Raw genomic sequence first — 21,767 nt, forward strand, 5'->3', positions numbered from 1 at the left:
ACCTATAATTAAAGGTCTTAAAAAAATGGAGATAAAAAATAGTTTGCTTTTTTTTTTTTTACAAAATTCAAAATTTTTGTAACTCCTAAAATGTATCAGTGGGGCCTGACAAGTGCCAGATCATCAGATATTTTCGAGTCACCTCCTTTCGGTCATGTGAATTGCCCACCAATTCCATACTACAGTTCCGTGCTGGGTTATCAGACTTTCTGGATTATCGGAAATTTTTTTGTTTTCTGTTTGCGGACTTTGAAAATTTGCCAAAGAATCTATAACAGTAACTTACAAGTAAATAATAGCGCAGTCAGCGAAATCAGGATGATGAGAACGATGACGACGCTACCGATAATATGAGGGAAAGCATCACCCGCCATTAGGGTGTCTTCGATTTTGCTATCCTGCAAAAAGACAAATCAGGTAGGAAATAGGACACAGTTGTCATCCTGGCTAGAGTTGAGCGAAACGGGTCGAAAAAATTCAAAAGTCGCCGACTTTTAGCAAAGTCGGGTTTTATGAAACGAAACCCGACCCTAGGATGAGGTCGGCCACGAGGTCGGCGACTTACGCGCCAAAGTCGCGTTTCAAAAGTTTGTTTTGCACTCTTTTTCAGCCAATCAGGATCCACGGACACTGTGGGCAACGTGATGACATAGGCACGGGTCACCACCATCTTTCAGAAGGGCATGCAAGTGATTGGCTTGCTTTGGTGGGCGTCACAGGGGGTATAAAAGGGCGTGCACGCCGACCGCCATCTTACTTCTGCTGATCTTAGCATAGGGAGAGGTTGCTGCTGATTCTGTAGGGAGAGCGTTAGGCAGGGAAGAAGACAGAAAAACTGCTTCTGCTGCTAGCGATTTGGCCTGCACAACACACCAGTCACTGTGTGTGCAGTGCAAGGGGAGGCTATATAGTGGTGTATCAGTGGTGTTGGTTGTTGGGCTGCCTTCTAAGGCTTCCTGACAGGCTGGCATTGCTGTTTACCCACTGCTCCGCAAACTGCTTTTTTAAAAGCAATCCAATCTCCCTTATCCTCTAGTCACTTTGGTCACAGCTGTCCCATCGAGCCTGTCACATAGCGCTCAGATATTCATTGGGCCTCAAACTGCTTTTTTAAAAGCAAGCCCAATTTTTTTTTTTTGTCCTGCTGAGAAGAAAAAAAAACTGCTTCTGCTGCTGATAGCAATTTGGCCTGCACAACACACCAGTCACTGTGTGTGCAGTGGAAGGGGAGGCTATATTGTGGTGTATCAGTAGTGTTGGTTGTTGGGCTGCCTTTTAAGGCTTCCTGACAGGCTGGCATTGCTGTTTACCCACTGCTCCGCAAACTGCTTTTTTAAAAGCAATCCAATCTCCCTTATCCTCTAGTCACTTTGGTCACAGCTGTGCCATCGAGCCTGTCACATAGCGCTCAGATATTCATTGGGCCTCACACAATCCAAAAGTGTCCAGTGTCCAAAAGTGTGTGCAGAGATTCAAAATCTCCCTTATCCTCTAGTCACTTAGGTCACAGCTGTGCCATCGAGCCTGTCACATAGCGCTCAGATATTCATTGGGCCTCACACAATCCAAAAGTGTCCAGTGTCCAAAAGTGTGTGCAGAGATTCAAAATCTCACTTATCCTCTAGTCACTTAGGTCACAGCTGTGCCATCGAGCCTGTCTCATAGTGCTCAGATATTCATTGGGCCTCACACAATCCAAAAGTGTCCAGTGTCCAAAAGTGTGTGCAGAGATTCAAAATCTCCCTTATCCTCTAGTCACTTAGGTCACAGCTGTGCCATCGAGCCTGTCACATAGCGCTCAGATATTCATTGGGCCTCACACAATCCAAAAGTGTCCAGTGTCCAAAAGTGTGTGCAGAGATTCAAAATCTCACTTATCCTCTAGTCACTTAGGTCACAGCTGTGCCATCGAGCCTGTCACATAGCGCTCAGATATCAGTGGGCCTCACACAATCCAAAAGTGTCCAGTGTCCAAAAGTGTGTGCAGAGATTCAAAATCTCCCTTATCCTCTAGTCACTTAGGTCACAGCTGTGCCATCGAGCCTGTCACATAGCGCTCAGATATTCATTGGGCCTCACACAATCCAAAAGTGTCCAGTGTCCAAAAGTGTGTGCAGAGATTCAAAATCTCACTTATCCTCTAGTCACTTAGGTCACAGCTGTGCCATCGAGCCTGTCACATAGCGCTCAGATATCAGTGGGCCTCACACAATCCAAAAGTGTCCAGTGTCCAAAAGTGTGTGCAGAGATTCAAAATCTCACTTATCCTCTAGTCACTTAGGTCACAGCTGTGCCATCGAGCCTGTCACATAGCGCTCAGATATCAGTGGGCCTCACACAATCCAAAAGTGTCCAGTGTCCAAAAGTGTGTGCAGAGATTCAAAATCTCACTTATCCTCTAGTCACTTAGGTCACAGCTGTGCCATCGAGCCTGTCACATAGCGCTCAGATATCAGTGGGCCTCACACAATCCAAAAGTGTCCAGTGTCCAAAAGTGTGTGCAGAGATTCAAAATCTCACTTATCCTCTAGTCACTTAGGTCACAGCTGTGCCATCGAGCCTGTCACATAGCGCTCAGATATTCATTGGGCCTCACACAATCCAAAAGTGTCCAGTGTCCAAAAGTGTGTGCAGAGATTCAAAATCTCACTTATCCTCTAGTCACTTAGGTCACAGCTGTGCCATCGAGCCTGTCTCATAGTGCTCAGATATTCATTGGGCCTCACACAATCCAAAAGTGTCCAGTGTCCAAAAGTGTGTGCAGAGATTCAAAATCTCCCTTATCCTCTAGTCACTTAGGTCACAGCTGTGCCATCGAGCCTGTCACATAGCGCTCAGATATTCATTGGGCCTCACACAATCCAAAAGTGTCCAGTGTCCAAAAGTGTGTGCAGAAATTCAAAATCTCCCCTGTCCTATAGACACCTTGTACCTTGTTTTACATAATATATAGTTTGTTGGATTTTGTCTACATTTCTACCAAAAATGAGGAAGGCTGGTGGAAGAGGCCGTGGAATTGGGCGGGGGTTGGCAGCTGGTAATGATGGTGTTGGTGGTGGATCTGATGGTAGTGGCAAGAGCAAAATAGGACCGAATGCAGGAGGTGTTGAGCCTGCGTCATCGTCTGGCTACATAAGGCCTCGAACGCTTAGTTTTCTAGGAGTTGGCAAACCGCTTTTAAAGCCAGAGCATCAGGAAAAAGTTTTGTCTTACATTGCTGACTCAGCCTCCAGCTCTATCGTCTCCTCTTCTTCAGTTGTAAAAAGTAAAAGCACTGAGTCGTCATTGGAGGCTCATGTTCATGAACCACACCTTTCCTTGTGTCCTTCACCCCAACCAAGATTGAAGGATGACGCAGGCCATACTACTGATTACTCCATGGAGCTGTTTTCACATACCATGCCTGGATTATCAAGTGAAATGGTGAATTACCCAGGCCAAGATGAATCTGACATGGAGTGCACTGATGCACAGCCGCTGATGGATGATTCTGCTGGTACATTCACTCAGAGCACTACATTGTCCTCGCAGTGTACAGAGCCAGATTCTGACCCTGATGAGACTCAGGTGCCCCTTCCCGCACACTATACCACCATACACGGTGACACAGAGGAAGGTGCACATGACATAGAAGACGAGGTGATGGATGACCCAGTTGTTGACCCAGATTGGCATCCATTGGGGGAAGAGGGTGCTGCTTCCAATAGCTCAGATGAGGAGCATCCACAGCAGACATCGACATCGCAACAGCTGTTATCTGGCAGGCCCGGAGCACTCCAAAGACAGGTTCCAAACATCAAAAGAGTTGCTGGACAGCTTGTCCAGAGGGTCAAAAGATCACAGCGTGCTAGGCCGCAAAATGTCTGTCAAAGTAGGAAGAGTGCAGTGTGGCACTTTTTTGAACAAAATCCTCATGATCAGGCCAAGGTTATCTGTAAGAAGTGCGCAAAGACCTTTAGCCGAGGGAAAAATCTGAAAAATTTGAATACCAGTTGCATGCTTAGACATTTAACCAGCATGCACTTGCAAGCGTGGACACAACACCAAACCTCAAGTGCCACATGTGCAACTGATCACAACGAAGGTAGTCAGCAACGCTACATTGTTTCCCCCACTGTAAGCCCACCGGTTAGCACAGCAGCAAATGTTGAGGTGTCGTTGCAAGGCCACAGCAGTCAGGGAATCCCACTGTTATATCAACGAAAGACTGATTCTAGGCCATCAGAAAGAACACCAACTCCATCACCATCATCAACCCTCTCTCAGTCCGCCCTGTCCACCGCTACTTCCACCATATGCAGCTCTCAAGTCCAGCTCACCCTCCCAGATACTATGAGTAGGTCAAGAAAGTACTCAGTCTCTCATCCGCGTACACTGGGTTTGAACGCCCACATTGCCAAACTAATCTCGTTTGAGATGATGCCCTTTCGGTTGGTGGAAAGCACAGCTTTCCGCGAACTCATGGCCTATGCAGTACCACGCTATGACCTACCCAGTCGCCACTTCTTCTCTCGCAAAGCCATCCCAGCCCTCCACCATCATGTGAAAGACCGCATTGTCCATGCACTCAAGCAGTCAGTGAGCGGAAAGGTGCACCTCACTACTGATGCATGGTCCAGTCGGCATGGCCAGGGCCGTTACGTGTCCATCACTGCGCACTGGGTTAATGTGGTGGATGCAGGGTCCACGGGACAGCGGTGGTGGGACAGTGCTGCCTAGCCCACGGTATAGGAAACAGTTGGCTGTAGGCGTTCCACCCTCCTCCTCCTCCTCCAGAAGCGAAAGCTCGTCCACAGAGCGCAGTCGTACGAGCACTCCATCTGCAGCTGCCACTGTTGCACACGATGTGTCCCCCTATCGAGCAGCTAGTGGAAAGCGTCAGCAGGCTGTGTTGCAGATGATGTGTTTGGGCGACAGACATACCGCCGAGGTGCTGGCCGAGTACTTGAAGCGACAAACTGAGTCATGGCTGGGCAGTGTACATCTTGAGGCAGGCAAGGTAGTTAGTGATAACGGCCGTAATTTTGTGGCAGCCATAGCCCTTTCAAAACTCAGCCACATACCTTGCTTGGCTCACACCTTGAACCTGGTGGTGCAGTGCTTCCTCAAAAATTATCCGGCGTTAACAGCCCTGCTCCAGAAGGTGCGAAGACTGTGCGCGCACATCCGCCGGTCGCCTGTACACTCCGTTCGTATGCAGAAGCTGCAGCGATTGCTCCACCTTCCCAACCACCGCCTCATTATCGACATTGCAACAAGGTGGAACTCCACCCTGCACATGGTGGAGCGGCTGTGCGAGCAGAAGCAGGCCATAATGCATTTGTGGGAGGATACACGGCCAGGCACTTTGAGAGCAGACATGGAGTTGACAGGTGTGCAGTGGTCGAAGCTGAAAGACCTCTGTAAAGTCCTTCAGTGTTTTGAGGAATGCACACGGCTGGTAAGCGCAGACGACGCCATCCTAAGCATGAGCATCCCACTTATGCGTCTCCTCATGCAAACTTTGACGCACCTTAAGGAGCAGGCGTCTGCAGCCAATGTTGATGAGGAGGAAGAGGAGGAGGGAATCCTTGATGACATTCAGCCATTGTCTGCTCAGGGACCTCTCCTGGACGAGGTGGAGGAAGAAGAGGAGGAGGAGGAGGATGATGGGGATGATTACTTAGGGGAGGAGGATGCATCTCGTGGGGCAAGTGAAAATGTTGGCGTGGCAAGGTCTGGTACAGGGTTTGTGCGTGACTGGAGGGATGTGGATTTGCCAGAAAGTGCTCCTCCAACCAGCACTCGCAGTGCATCATTGACACCGGGAACATTGGCCCACATGTCAGATTATGCCTTGCGGATCCTAAAAAGGGACCCCCGCATTGCCAAAATGATGAACGATGACGACTACTGGTTGGCCAGCATCCTGGATCCACGCTATAAAGGCAAATTACAAAACATCATGCCACAGGAGAACCTTGACCTAATATTGGCTAATAAACAAGCAACTCTGGTAAATCGGTTGCTTGAGGCATTCCCCGCACACAGCAGCGGTGATGGTTCTCACACGAGCCGTACGGGCCGGGGGCAGCTTGGCAGAGGTGTTCGTGGTGCACACAGCAGAAGTGGCGTTGGAGACAGGGGTTTCATGACAATGTTGTGGACTGATTTTTCAAATACCGCTCACACAACTGGTAATACTGCATCGATGGAAAGTGACAGGAGACAGCAGTTGTCAACCATGGTTACAAACTACTTTTCCTCCCATATCGATGTTCTCCCACACAGGTCATTCCCCTTTGACTATTGGGCCGCTAAACTGGACACCTGGCCTGAATTGGCCCAATATGCCTTACAGGAGCTCGCTTGCCCAGCTGCAAGTGTGCTATCGGAAAGAGTCTTCAGTGCAGCTGGATCAATCCTGACAGAAAAAAGGACCCGTCTGTCAACCCAAAATGTGGATGATCTAACCTTCATTAAAATGAACCACGCATGGGTTTCCAAGGATTTTGTCCCACCTTCCCCTGATGACACATAGGGTGACAGAAAAATGGCTTGCTTTGGTCCACCTCTTCCTGGGACTTGACCTATTTCGCCTTTTGCATCAGCTGAATGTCCAACATCAACATATGCCACTTTCTAAAACTCCCTAACTGTGCTGCCTCCCCCCCCATGGCCGGGGTCACCACCTAGCGCACGACACCGTGCGAGTGCCGTTGCCCTGGACAGGTGGGTAGGCCGACTCTTGGGCGCGGGCACTGGCACAGGGTCCCTCATAGTGCAATCAAGTGTCTCTGACGGTGGTGGTGCACACCCGCCGTCAGACACACCGCTGTACTATGAGGGGCCCAGTGCCAGTACCAACGCCCACGAGTGGGCCCCCCTTGCTTGGGCAGGGCCCCAGCATTTGCAATCTTTACCTCTCCCTGCTCCTCCGCTGTGTAATCTGGGCCGTCAAATCCATACTGTGCCTGACACCGTCTGAGCCTGCCTCCTGAGACATATATTTTGAATGTGTACGCTATCCATACATGTTATCCGGGGATACGGTACCCTTTCTAACCTTTGTGCAATCACGTGCAATCCATACTGGGCCTAACACCGTCTGAGCCTGCCTCCTGAGACATATATTTTGAATGTGTACGCTATCCATACATGTTATCCGGGGATACGGTACCCTTTCTAACCTTTGTGCAATCACGTGCAATCCATACTGGGCCTAACACCGTCTGAGCCTGCCTCCTGAGACATATATTTTGAATGTGTACGCTATCCATACATGTTATCCGGGGATACGGTACCCTTTCTAACCTTTGTGCAATCACGTGCAATCCATACTGGGCCTAACACCATCTGAGCCTGCCTCCTGAGACATATATTTTAAATGTGTACGCTATCCATACATGTTATCCGGGGATACGGTACCCTTTCTAACCTTTGTGCAATCACGTGCAATCCATACTGGGCCTATCACCGTCTGAGCCTGCCTCCTGAGACATATTTTGAATGTGTACGCTATCCATACATGTTATCCGGGGATACGGTACCCTTTCTTACCTTTGTGCAATCACGTGCAATCCATACTGGGCCTAACACCGTCTGAGCCTGCCTCCTGAGACATATATTTTGAATGTGTACGCTATCCATACATGTTATCCGGGGATACGGTACCCTTTCTAACCTTTGTGCAATCACGTGCAATCCATACTGGGCCTAACACCGTCTGAGCCTGCCTCCTGAGACATATATTTTGAATGTGTACGCTATCCATACATGTTATCTGGGGATATGGTACCCTTTCTAACCTTTGTGCAATCACGTGTAATCCATACTGGGCGTGAGAACGGCTGGCGAGCTGTTAAGCAAGCTACAGCACCTGTGGTTTGCACACGTAAGTTTTTCATTTTTTCAGGAATGACGGTTAGGCCTAATTCCGGAACTGCAGTTGACCTGCACTTACTGGGAAATCATTGTTCGCGGGTAATTATTGTAATCAGTGATCTCCATCACTAACGTTGTTCAGCGGGTTATCTGCACCTGTAAGCGACAAACGCTGGCCTTTTCAGTGTAGCGCACATGCAGCCTCGGACATGTAAGGGCATGACACACCAGTTATTGGCCAATCTCATGTTCCAGAGCCTCACGTGTCCCTCTAGTAAGCCGGACTCGGACCGCGGGGCATGACGGAGTCTCGTTCGTTAACGGAATTAAGCTTGCAATGTGTGCATCTGTTCTGTAGCTGGCATGGTTGAGGTTTCCCAGGTGGAGTCGAATTTAACCGTAGGCTCCACTCCTGGTGGTGCCCTTCTGGACATTCCTTTAAGGTTCAGCTTTGCAACCATACTGCCCATGTAAAACAAACAATTTGCCTTCATGAACGCTGTTTGGAGGGTCATGACTCGTGGGAATAACGCCGCCCAATCAGTTAACCTGCTAGAGAGATCCTTCGTTGCTCCCAAGCATGACATCACACTCCCTAGGAGGAAGGTAATGCCACTGTGGCGACCGTACTCCTGGGGGCGACACAAGTGCACTGATGCCCAGCCACTGCTCGATGAATCTGCTGGTACATTGACCCAGACCACTACATTCCCCTCGCACGCTACACGGCCTGAATCTGACCCTGATGAAACTCAGGTTACCCTTCCCATATACAGTTCCATCTTACACGGTGACAAAGAGGAAGCTGCAGATGAAAGTGCAGGTTCTGCCCACCCGCCATCAGACACACCACCGTACTATCAGGGGCCCTGTGCCAGTGCCGTCGCCAACGAGTGGGCCCCCCCTGCTTGCTCAGGATCACAGCACTTGCAAGGTTGAAATACTGTGCAGTGAGATGGAAGATGGGGACGACGAGGAGTCCAGACTAGTACAGGGATTCCCTAGCGAGGAGACTTATTTCATTGTTTTCAATGTTGGGACAGCAATTTTTGGGGAGCACTATACTCTGGAGAATGATAGATGGGGCCCACCATACACTGGAACATTCCAAAGGTGGACATCAGACACTGGAGCAGCATTTACAGGGCCCATTATACACTAGAGCATTAGAAATGGGGCCCATTATGGTTGGAGCATTATTTGGGCCCATAAGACAGTGGAGCTTCATCCATGGGGACCAACATATACTGTAGCATTATGTGGAGCTCATCATATACTGTTTCAAACATTATATGGGACCAATGATTCTGTATGGAGAAATAGATGGGCCTCGTCATGAGATGTAAAAAGTGAAGTATTTTTCATTGTACTATACCGCTATTTCTCTGCCGTATCGGAGCATGATGAGTTGTGGTATGTGTTAAAGGGGCGCTCTTTCGCCCAGGACACATGAAAACCTGGAGCCAGCCCCCCCCCCACAACTTTAGCCAAATAACCCCCATTTTTCAGTGCGTAACTTGTATTATGAAGTTAATTAAGGTTGACAAGCTTAAGTAAGAAGAATTGATGCTTTTGGCATTCAAATGGGCACTGTAGGTGTGTTTCCTGTCCTCCTCTCACTGCCGACTTTTATTCCCCATTGACTTACATTGGGTTTCGTGTTTCGGGACGACCCCGACTTTTCCCTATAATCGGACGATCTTGCTCGACCCGACTTTTCACGAAACGAAACGCGACCCTAAAAAACCAAAAGTCGCTCAACTCTAATCCTGGCAGCTCCTAGATGCCGACATCTGGTCATAAATGAGTTTTTTCATACGTATAATTTCAAATGCCACCACTAGGGGGAGCTCACTGCACATAGGTTTATACAGTTATGACTAGGAAGCGCTCCCCCTTGTGGTGACTGCAGGAAAATGCTGGTTTGTGAGCAGTTCTGCACCTAGTACCATGTGCCTTCTATTTACTGCACTCACATGTCATGTTACCTCTTACATTTTATTAATTAAAGTCTACCTGGCTCACTCGCTTCACGATGGAAGGAGTTGGGTCAGCAGAGGTTGCCTTCGGGGTAACATAAAGAGATTCATGGTCTGTGGATAAAAGAAAGCTTTAAAATATACACTCAAAGTTATGAACTATATCTGTAGTCAATACTATTTTGTTTTATATCCAAAATTATTTGTGGAATAATATAATAATCTACCTGTGTTGGGGAGACAGTTTTCTGACTTGATGATAGAATTTTAACCACATGCAGTCACCACTAGAGGGAGCTCACTACACGTGGATGCATACACCTAGTGTTGAGCGCTATAGAACAGTGATGAGCTCCACCTAGTGGTGACTGTAGGTAATTGCAGTGTTATAATAAATAAATAGTAAAAATGCTCAGCCCCATAGCAGTCAATGGTAAAACAGACTAGGAAACACAGTAGATTCTGAGCCTTGGAAACATGATAGTTAGGCCTAAGCCAATGTGCACGTGCCCACGTCATCAGTAGGCATCTCAGACTTACCATGAGTAGTGGGAACAGTCTTGTGAGTAGGTTCTGGAGGCTTTGGAGCTGCTGAAATAAAAAATAGTGATAAGTTAGTAAAAGTATGTGACTCCCTTGTGAAAAAAGACCCATGAAGAGAATAGGATTTCCAATGGGTCCCATTAATGAGCACAATTAAAGGGGTTTATCCAACAATCAAAAGCTCATTCTAATCAATAGATCTTGGAATAATAATAAGATCCACAATTGGATATGTTTAACAAAAATGTTCCTGTGCAGAAATAATCTTATAAATGTGCCCCTGCTGTGTGCTGTGTAATGGCAGTGTCTGACCATATAGGAACATGGTCTGAGCATACGATATCACCTGGGCAGGGGAGGAAGCAAAAGAGAGTATACAGACAGGACAGCCGGGATCGCAGCTGTCTCCTCACCCTGACGAATCTTCACTGTTCTCTCTATTTTCTTGTCATTGAATAGTCCAGGGATCTCCACACGGCAGCAGTAGGTTCCTTCATCTTCTTTAGTGGCCCCGGTGATGGTCAGGGACACGTCCCCCTGACTAATGTTCCCCAGCAGCTGATATCGGTCAGATTTCCTCCCAGTCACTCTTCGGCCATCAGTCCTGATAATCTCGTTATTGCACCAAGAGTTTGGACATCTGCCTCGTCCCCAGCACATTGTGGTTGTCTCGCCGGTATATGTGCAGGGTAATACAGTGGTGCCATTCAGTGATACGGTCACCACCAGTGCGGCCGGCGCCACCGGACCTGAAAATCGAGAAGATGATATAAAATGAAGGCCAAAATAGGAATAATTTATCTCCAATGATCAAAAAAAGGAGTGTTAAGACGGTCAGTAAATAATTATAGGGAACCTGTAGGGAGGAGGCCCCTGACCAGTCACCAGTATCATCCAGTGCTGCTATAACGCTCTCTATAGAAATGTGTCCGAGGCCCATCACTGACCGTACTGAGCAACGAGCGGTATCATCAAGAAAGAGTGACATCAGATGTCTCAATTACAGGGGAGAAGTCTAATATGGCATAGGGAGATTAACAGATAGATGATAGATAGATATATAGATAGATGATAGATAGATGGATAGATAGATGATAGATAGATGATAGATAGATAGATCATAGATAATAGATAGAAAATAGATAGATAATAGATGATAGATAGATATTAGATGATAGATAGATAGATAATAATAATATAGATATTATGGTTCCACCCCATATGTTGGGTGGAACCACTGTTTGGGCACATGGCAGAGCTCGGAAGGGAAGGAGCGCCGTTTTGAAATGCAGACAAAAAGGATTTTTATAGCCAATTTTTTATTTTCACAAGGATAACAGCAGAAATCAGACCACAAAAGTTGTTGTAAACCACCGTTTGGGCGCACGTCGGGACTCGGAAATGAGGGTGCACCGTTTGACTTTTTGAACGCAAAATTGGCTGGAATCAATGGTGGTGCCATGTTGCATTTGGAGACCCCCTGATGTGCCTAAATAGTGGAAACCCCTCAATTCTAACTCCAACCCTAACCCCAACACACCCCTAACCCCAACACACCCCTAACCCTAATCCCAACCCTGACCATATCTCTAACCACATACCTAACCCCAACACACTCCCAACCCTATTCCCAACCCTAACCCTAACCACAACCCTAACAACAACACTCCCCTAATCCCAACCCTAACCATAACTCTAACCACAAACCTAACCCCAACACACCCGTATCCCTAATCCCAACCCTAACCCTAAACCCAACCCTTACCCTAATCCCAACCCTAACCCCAATCCCAACCGTAACCCTAATTCCAACCCTAACCCTAACCCTAATTCCAACCCTAACCCTAATTCTAACCCTAACTTTAGCCCAACCCACTTTAGCCTAACTCTAACCCTAATAGGAAAATGAAAAATAAATATATTTTCTTTATTTCATTATTTTTCCCAACTAAGGGTTGATAAAGGGGGGGTTATTTACTATTTTTTTATTTTGATCACTGTGATAGGGTCTATCACAGTGACCAAAATGAACCAATAGGAAAAATCTTCCTATTGTTGCCGGGTGCCCGCCGATCTTGGTGGGTGCACTGCGCATGCGCCCGCCACTTTCTTCACGGAAGATGGCGGTGCCCATGGAGGGAAACAGGAGGGCCAAGGAGCACCGGGAGGTACCGGGGGGATCAGGGACCCTACTTCTCTCTCCTCTAATGTGATATACGGTTAATAACGACGATCGCAAAACCAGGGTCGGTAAAAACTGACCCAAATCATGTTTTCTGGGGTCTTGGCTACCCCCCGCAGCAGAAACCCAGGAGAAAATCTGACTCTGGGGGGCGCTGTGGTTTAGGTACCCTTAACTACAGCTGTTAAAAGGCGTATCGGCGGTCGTTAAGGGGTTAATTAGCCCCAAGAGTAATAATCTCCCTCATCCTTGCCCCCTTGTGTCTCATTCCTGGCTCCATCCATATGTTCTCCCATCCTGCCCTCTCGAGTATCCATTCTCTCCATCCTGCCCCATCTGATTCCATCCAGCCCCATCTGTCCCAGGATCCTGCCCCATCTGTCCCATGATCCTGCCCCATCTGTCTCCATCGTATCCATCCTGCCCATGATCCTGCACCACAAGTCTGCATCCTGCACCATATCTCCATCCTACCCCATGTTTTGCACCATGTCTCCATCCTTCCCCATGTTCCTGCCCCATCTGTCTCCATCCCTCCCTGTCTCCATCCTGCCCCATGATCCTGTACCATGTCTCCATCCTGCACCATGTGTCTCCATCCTGCCCATCTGTCTCCATCCTGCCCCATCTGTCTCCATCCTGCCCTATGTTCCTGACTCATCTGTCTCCATCCTGTCCCATCAGTCTCCATCTTGCCCCATGATCCTGCCCCATCTGTCTCCATCCTGCCCCATCTGACTCTATCCTGTCCCATGTTCCTACCCCATCTGTCCCATCTGTCTCCATCCTGCCCCATGATCCGGCACCATCTGTCTCCATCCTGCACCATGCCACAGGGCAATAGAGTTAAACTGAACCTGCGTCTTGGATGCAGGTTCAGTTAGTGCCTTGGCAGAATCCTGCCGCTGGGGTTCAGTGAGCAGAAGAGAGGGGGCCAGATGCGGGCCTCTCTGCTCAGCGGGCCCCATATGCCAGTCAGGGGAGTAATGCCCTGATGGCGGCCCTGGTGATAATTTTCTCAAGCGAGAGAATCGGCTCAATTACGCTACTGACACTTGGCTCAAACTCTCATCCCGGTGTCATCTTAGTGTGATCTGATTCTCTTAGATGAAAGAATCGGAGCATATTGAGAAGACAGAGAGCTTAACTTCTCCATCTTCTCCATTGTCTGAGACTGTGGATGACGGACTGCATTCAGATGACAGCTGAGTGCAGTCCGATATTTCACCCACAAACATAGACTTGAGTGGTTGTGTGTGATCCAAATTTCGGAGTCACTCAAGTCACAACATACTGCAGACTATTTTTCCACAAACCAATTCGGTCTGTGGAAAAAAATCACAGATCTGCACTTCCCCATAGTATAACATTGGGCCGTGTGCTATCTGATAAACCATCACATAGTACTCGGCCGTGTTCTACCCTCGTGTGAGCAACGTAAGACCCTTTATTTTCCCTGCGGATCTTCTTCAATAAGCCTTTCAAACTGGAGTCTGGCCTCAGTTACTTTTTTTGCAATACTGTCAAATTTTTGTATACTTCTACATACAGTATACTGTGTTTGTGATATGTGTACACTATACATACACTGGGTACGGAAAGGATTCAGACCCCTTTAGATTTTTCACTCTTTGTTTCATTGCAGCCATTTGGTAAATTCAAAAAAGTTCATTTTTTTCTCATTAATGTACACTCTGCACCCCATCTTGACTGGAAAAAGACAGAAATGTAGAAATTTTTGCAAATTTATTAAAAAAGAAAAACTGAAATATCACATGGTCATAAGTATTCAGACCCTTTGCTCAGTATTGAGTAGACGCACCTTTTGAGCTAGTACAGCCATGAGTCTTGTCAGGAATGATGCCACATGTTTTTCACCCCTGGATTTGGGGATCCTCTGCCATTCTTCCTTGCAGATCCTCTCCGGTTCCGTCAGGTTGGATGGTGAACGTTGGTGGACAGCCGTTTTCAGGTCTCTCCAGAGATGCTCAGTTGGGTTTCGGTCAGGGCTCTGTCTGGGCCAGTCAGGAATGGTCACAGAGTTGTTCTGAAACCAATCCTTTGTTATTTTAGCTGTGTGCTTAGGGTCATTGTCTTGTTGGATGCTGAACCTTTGGCCAAGTCTGAGGTCCAGATCACTCTGGAAGAGGTTTTCATCCAGGATACCTCTGTACTTGGCCGCATTCATGTTTCCTTCAATTACAACCAGTTGTCCTGTCCCTACAGCTGAAAAACACCCCCATAGCATGATGCTACCACCACTATGTTTCACTGTTGGGATTGTATTGGGCAGGTGATGAGCAGTGCCTGGTTTTCTCCACACATACCGCCTAGAATTATCACCAAAAAGTTCTATGTACGTCTCATCAGACCAGAGAATCTTATTTCTCATAGTCTGGGAGTCCTTCACGTATTTTTTAGCAACTCTATACGTGCTTTCATATGTCTGGCACTGAGGACAGACATCTCTGGAAGGTGAGCCTATTCGTCAGCTATATATCCTGATGAGCAGCATCCTGGGGACCCCCTGCAGAGAAGGATGAGGCTGCTGTGCCCCCTGACAGGACACGGCAGCTCAATTCTGAAGACTGGAGTTTATCAGAGCAGTTTGGAGAGTAAATGACACTTGTGGGAATCCTGAGAGGGGGCTGCTGTGTCCTGTCAGGGGGCAGATTGGGCTCAGCAGCCTTATACTTCTCTGCAGGAGGTGGGGGGTCACTGGCACAGACCGAGCTGTGCTCTTCTCAGGATCTATAGCTGATACAGACTGACAGCGGTCAGGACATAGCAGCGTCCTCGGTGAGTCGGCTGCTGTGCTGATAGCATGGCTGACGCTGTCACTGAGCACACCAGCCAACTAAATGGCGATGCATCTGCTGCACGTGTGGACTGGAGCCTGTCAGGACACCATCCACCAGCACAGGCTCAGACACTCACCTGGCGGGGGCTGCGCTGCTCCTGTTCAGTGACACACTGACTGTGACTGGGGAGAATACTGCACGGAGCCCTCGCTCAGCGGGGATTGGATGGTGGAGTCCCGCCTTCCTGTGGCTCAGCACTGGCGGCTTCTCCCAGCTGTCTGTCACAATGATGCTCCTCCTGCTGCTCCCTCCACACGCGGCTCCTGCATGAAAACTGTGACGTCGGGCCCCCCCCGAGCTCACGGGTTCCATACACCAGTAAGGGTAGTATTACCCTGATGGCGGCCCTGTGTGTCTCAGTGGAGAGATGAGTGTGAATTTGCCACTCCCTGGTGACTTCTATGGGAGCCCAGCAAGTGTAATCATCTGTATCCAGAGCTCCCATAGAAGTCACTAGAGAGAATTACATGTGTGACCACCTCAGCCCTGACCGTGACAACGCCATCATGTGTAAGATGAGAATACCTCTATAATGGCCACTAAACAGTTTTCTGATAAATATCATTGCGGTTCTGTACATGTTGTTTTCCATTGACGTCAGTGGGAGACAAACGCCATGAATAGAGCATGTGCGGATTTATAGAAAGAAACGTTGGGTATAAAGAGTTGTCCACTACTTTTATAATGATCACATATCCTTAGGATAGGCCGCCATTATAATATCGGGGGAGGGTGGAGCACCTGCCATAATATCATTACCATATCATTGTACTATGGCCTCCATAGTGGGCAGTGGCCAATAAGAGATGATCGTAATAGAGAGAACTGTAAAGTCAGGAGACGCGACCTGTTCCCGGCCTCCTGAATAATGAAATCCTTTAGGAATCGCCAGTTTCCGGGAAGTTTCAGGCAAGATCGGGGGCGGATGGGATTTGCTGACTCTTCCATGAGTCCGGATCGTCTCTTCTTCTTCTGGCCCTGGTGCGATGGCTGCCCGTGAGCCCCCTACATCTACGCCTCCAGCCCCCACTATATCACAAGGAGACACGTGACAGAGTAGTAATATTACAGGAGGGGAGGACAGTTTATTATACCGAGCGGTTACATTAGATATAATACAGTGTGAGGATTACAGGAAAAACACAATCTCCAAAATGAAAGAAAACCAGAAATATCCCAGAAGTGACCAACACGGGACATAACGACAACCCTTGTCCTGTGAGACAGAAAGGTGGAATAAGGCTGTCACACAGATTATTGTATGATGAGCAGTTATACATTCTCCTGTTACACTTTATCTATTCCTCACTAGGTGCGATATGTATAGGCCGCGTCTCTGCACCCTCGGTCCTATTGTAAGGCCCAGACTGTGATGAGCGTCATAGGAAACTGCCAGTGACGGTATACAGCAATCCTGAGATTATACCGTATATAGTACAAGCGAGCAAACGACTGCAAGACTGAAAAAGAAGGAAAAACTAAACAAAAGATATAAAAAATAGGAACAAAAATAAAAAACAATTAACATATTGTATCTTCCCAGTTACAAACAATGACAATTTAAAACATAAAATATTTCGTATTCCCGCGTCCACAAAAATTCAACCTGTTGAAAATATAAAATTATTTCACCCGTACGGTGAACATCATGAAGCCAAAAAGGAAAGAAATCAAAACTCCAGAATTTGTTTTTTTCTGTCACCACAATTCCCTGAAAAAAAATCAATCAAAAGTGATCACAATATTGTATAGACCCGAAAATGGCAGCTATAAAACTACATCATGTAGAGAACAAGAAGTAAAGTAGATCTCTAAAAAGGGAGACACCAAGCAATTTATTTTCAGGTCACGTTCACACGTAGAGTATTCGGTGAGGTTTTTTACCTCAGTATTTGTGACCAAAACCAGGAGAGGAACAATCAGAGGAAAAGTCTAATAGAAACCCGTCACCACTTCTGTATTATCACCCACTCCTGGTTTTGGTTTATAAATACTGATGGAAAATACTGACCAAATACTGATTGTGTGAACGTGGCCTAAGGGGAGGTTCACACCAGAGTATAAAAAATCGTCAGTTTCATCCAGAAAACTAGAACGATTATTTTCTCACTTATCATCCGTGTATAATTAGTTTTCAACAGCAGCAGCTATTAACCATTTAGTTTCCTGTTACAGAATTGTAATGTACCCGTAAAGATTGGACGCTATATTGTGACGTGTGATTTTTTTCTTGCACACCCAAAGACATGAACGGGGGAGTCTCTGCGCCATGGAACAACATTGGCCCAAGTGTGGTCGGGTGAAATATAAGGTCGTGTGCAGGAGCCCTGAGGGTTGTTCTCCAGACGGTCTTTTTGCTATGAGTGATATTGGTGAAAAAGAACAGACGGCGCCAGGAACAATGTCGGCAGGTGAAAAAAATCACAGCGTGCGCGAGTTTCTTATGTAAATCGGATGAGACTCATTCATTCAAGTCTATGGGAGCGGAAAAAAATAAAATGTGCTCCCATACAGTGCCAAGGTATAGGATCTGATTTGTACGGGTACATTGTAATTCTGTAACACAGGAAACTGTAAATGGTTAATAATTGCTGTTAAAAAACGAATTCTGCATGGAGCACAAGATTTTTTATACGGTTTTGTGAACCTCCTCTAAAACTAATAACAGTAATGATCCTGGGGGGTCGTCCATAATGGGGTCCACAGATCACATGACCTGTTATATCAACTGTTCAGCCAATCAGATTCCCCTCCCTGTGATGTCACCGGTCTCAGGGCAAATATCTTACAGCAATTACTATTTTTCAGCTGCAGATTCTAATCCAGGCATCAGCAGAATGTATTGTAACTACACGTAATGCAGCATGAAGGGGCTCGGAGAAGGTGGCAGTGAAGGTGTGTAAGTGTCTGATGGGGTCACACAGCTCATAAAAGGACAACTGCCCGGCCCCATAATCCAGACATATCCTGACTATCACTGGAGATCTTGTCAGGTAACCGGATCACTTTCCTGTCATGTCTCACTGAACACTGATTATTATATCTCCACAAACCCCAGGACTTGTTATTTTGTCCAATCAGTGACTGATCTCCCCTCCTGTCTATACTGGGGTAACACATCCCCACCATCCACCACCCTGCTCTACTCTCCACATCCCAGTAATGTCGTCCTGAGGTAAATCCCCTCCTGCTCATCACCTGACTATACTGGAATCTCTCTGCTGTTTCTGGACGATTCTGCTCCTCTCGTGTCCAGGTCGCAGTTTTCAGGTCGTCTGATATAAGGAGATTATTAGCAGCTGTGGTTACATCCAGTAATATGTCTGCAGGATCCTCCACATAGATCCCGCTCCTTATACCTGATATTACCTCACATAATGTGTGTAATGTGTGTGAGATCACAGCCACATCCAGGTCATCTCCATCATGGGGCCGGTTATCATGTCCCCCTGTGTCCTCATCACCTCCCTCCTCCTCAGGATCACACAAGTCACCGGTGTCTGGTTCCTGTAGGACAGTCAGTGGATCCGTCATGTTACACAGCTCCTCAATGTGTCTCATCTTCCTGGACAGCTCGTCCTTCTTTATTTCCAGCTGATGGATCAGAGCAGACAGTGGCAGTGACTCTTCCTTTTCCTGCCTGGAGATCTCACTCAGGACCTTCTTCTCCAGGTCGTCCACCCGTCTCCTGATGTCTGTACACAGGGCAGTGACTCTCTCGGCTTCTCCAGCTGCTTTTTCTTGAGCTTTTCTCCTGCGTTCCTCCAGACTCCGGACTCTTTCCTCAGTCTCCTTTCTCTTTGTGATCAGTTTCTGGAGAACATTTCTCAGTTTCTCCTTCTTCTTCTTTGAGGCCTCATCCAGCATCTCCACCCGATGTCCTCGATGTTCTCCGGCCAGACTGCAGGACACACAGATACAGATGGCATCCTGAGTACAATAATACTTTATAAGTTCCTTATGGACAGAACATTTCCTTTTCTCCAGAGAAGTGCTGGGATCAGATAAGACGTGTTCTGCTGATTTGCTGTGAGCTCTCAGGTGTTTATCACACAGAGAAGCCTCACAGTGTAGACAGGATCTAACAGCAGGCACCGGAGAGTCCACACAGTAAGTGCAGCAGATCCCAGTGATCTCCTCTTGTTCTTGCTGAGTAATCAGGAAACGTTCTGCGACATTATGGAGATTTACGTTCCTTATCAGTGCCGGCCGCACCCGAAATCTTTTTCTGCAGTCAGGACAGGAATAAACTCCAGACCCGTCCTGTGTATCCAGCACACGACCAATACAGACCCGGCAGAAGTTGTGTCCACATCTCAGCGTTACAGGGTCCATAAATGTAGATAAACAGATGGAGCAGAGCAGCTCGTCTCTCAGATCAGCAGACGCCATGGCTGACAGAAGAAGGAAGAAACGAAACTGGAAGTGTCTAATGCTGGACAGAGGACAAAGTTGTAGTTACACCCAGTCACTTAACCCTTTATTTCTTCTTTCCTAAAGCGATAACTTTTTAATTCTCCATCTATATAGCCATATGAAGGTTTGGTTTAGTAAGAAGATTCTATGTGTTAAAGAAGTTGTCCAGTACTATAACTTTTTTTTTTTTTTTTCATACATCTTGCTATTATGTGCCACTCAAAACATCCACTGTGTTTATTTTAGAAATATTACCTTTTATCATCCTCTAGCAGCACATCCTCAGTGCTGGCTCCAGCTCCCATGGGGTTAATCGACAACTTCCTTTCTCCTGACTTACTATGCTCTAATACTACAAGTTCCATGATGCATTGCACTGGCCTGTAACCCAGCACCTAGCACACCCACTGCAAAACACACCCAAACCCCCCCTCCTCTCCCTGCTCTATCTTCAAGCTGAAGCATCTTATTGTAACACATTGCAAGCATCATGAGCACACACACACAGGAGCATGCACAAACACAGACACTCTTTTTAAAAAAATAAGGAATATGTACCATGCACATACCTTTATAGTGCTGAAAGCTGGAAAGGTATGTGCACACGTTGCGGATTCCAGTGCGGATTTTTCTGCACAGAATCCGCATCTCTAGGTAGAAAACAAAGGTGCGTTTTTGATGCGGTTTTTCATGTGTTTTTGTAAGCTAAATAAAGATATGTTATTTAACAAAAAAAAGTGTGTGATGTCATGACGTTGGTAGTGTCGAGTTGCCACCAGAGAGGAGTGGGAACAAAACCTGCCCCATCACCAAACCTCCCACCGCATCACCTCCAGTAAACCCCACCACAGAACATGGAGACTTGGAATTTCTTTGGGATGTTATGGCCACAGCAGCCTTTATTATAAACACCAAACAATAAACAGTGAATCATAAATCACATTTAAAATAGCATGAACCTGAGAAGGTGTCCTTGAAGCCCCAAGATCTTGGTGAATAAACCCCAAAAATTGCTGTGGACAAAACCCATCATTATTGCTCCCAGCCGATACCCCACTGGCTCGGGAGCACCAACACCGTTATATCTTGTCCACTAAGCTACTCGGGGATCCGCCACTTCGGCCGGAAACTCCCCCACCACCTTTCACCAGATCACCCCCAAGATACCTGTTTAACGAAGGAGACCCTAGACACTGAGTCTCCAAACCCAATTTTTTACCAACTTCAAGGACTCCCCCCACTCAAAACTGCCACGACGAGGGCCCTTGAACACCTCAATGGCCCGAGACCCCCCGAACATGCCATGCCAGGGCCCGCTCAATACCCTCCTGGAGGCCGAGAGCCCAAATGTCAGAACCAACCGAATTCAAATGAACCCCATCGGCCAGCCAGAAATCACCCTCACCTTTTTCCAAATCAAAGTGTCGCACCGCCACCCCTCCATTCCTGATAACAAAAGAAGACACAGCCCTGTTCACTTTTACCCTGGCCTTGTTCACCTTGGTGAGAGACCTCATGGAATGCCATCGCCTCCGAGGAACAATATCGGACCAAACGATAGTGACCCCTCGGTACAATAACCACAAACGCAGGCAGTCCTGCTTGATGTCCCTTATCAACTCCCGAAAAGGTCGAACCGCCAAGTCGTTACCCCCAACATGTAACACCAGGATGTCCGGAGCGCGGTCCAACCGAACGCACTCGTGTATTTCCGGCAAGACACGTTTCCACTCCATCCCCCTAAAACCACACCAACGCAACAAGGCCGTGTTCCTGGAAAAACCGAGCTGTCTGCCTTCGATCCGGACATCCGCCCGCAACGCTCCCCAGTAGACGAAGGAATGACCAAAAATCCACACCAGCAACAGCTCGACACCTGAAATAAAGAAGGCGATGCCAACATCAAAACCCAAAATCAATTAG

General features: G+C 47.4%; 2 protein-coding genes across 5 annotated transcripts in view; both read right to left on the reverse strand.

The window, feature by feature from the left end:
- Positions 1–21,767, reverse strand: part of LOC141083474 (hepatitis A virus cellular receptor 2 homolog) — a 35,673-nt gene that overhangs the window by 3,263 nt on the left and 10,643 nt on the right. For 2 of the 4 annotated variants that reach the window (XM_073567753.1, XM_073567754.1), the window contains exons 2-5: positions 10,799–11,134; positions 10,383–10,433; positions 9,880–9,956; positions 287–398 (exon numbers count right to left, since the gene is read on the reverse strand). In XM_073567753.1, the coding sequence (XP_073423854.1) occupies positions 287–398; positions 9,880–9,956; positions 10,383–10,433; positions 10,799–11,134 (576 nt within the window). The remainder of the gene's footprint in view (positions 1–286; positions 399–9,879; positions 9,957–10,382; positions 10,434–10,798; positions 11,135–21,767) is intronic. The other 2 variants (XM_073567755.1, XM_073567756.1) reach the window with 1 other exon arrangement.
- LOC141083471 (E3 ubiquitin/ISG15 ligase TRIM25-like) lies at positions 16,489–19,995 on the reverse strand. Its single transcript, XM_073567750.1, has one exon. The coding sequence runs from the start codon at positions 19,818–19,820 to the stop codon at positions 18,354–18,356; it is 1,467 nt and encodes a 488-aa protein (XP_073423851.1). The 5' UTR covers positions 19,821–19,995; the 3' UTR covers positions 16,489–18,353.

This window comes from Dendrobates tinctorius, unplaced genomic scaffold (assembly GCF_039654945.1).
Source record: "Dendrobates tinctorius isolate UK_male_01 unplaced genomic scaffold, ASM3965494v1 ptg000020l, whole genome shotgun sequence".
NCBI lineage: Eukaryota > Metazoa > Chordata > Amphibia > Anura > Dendrobatidae > Dendrobates > Dendrobates tinctorius.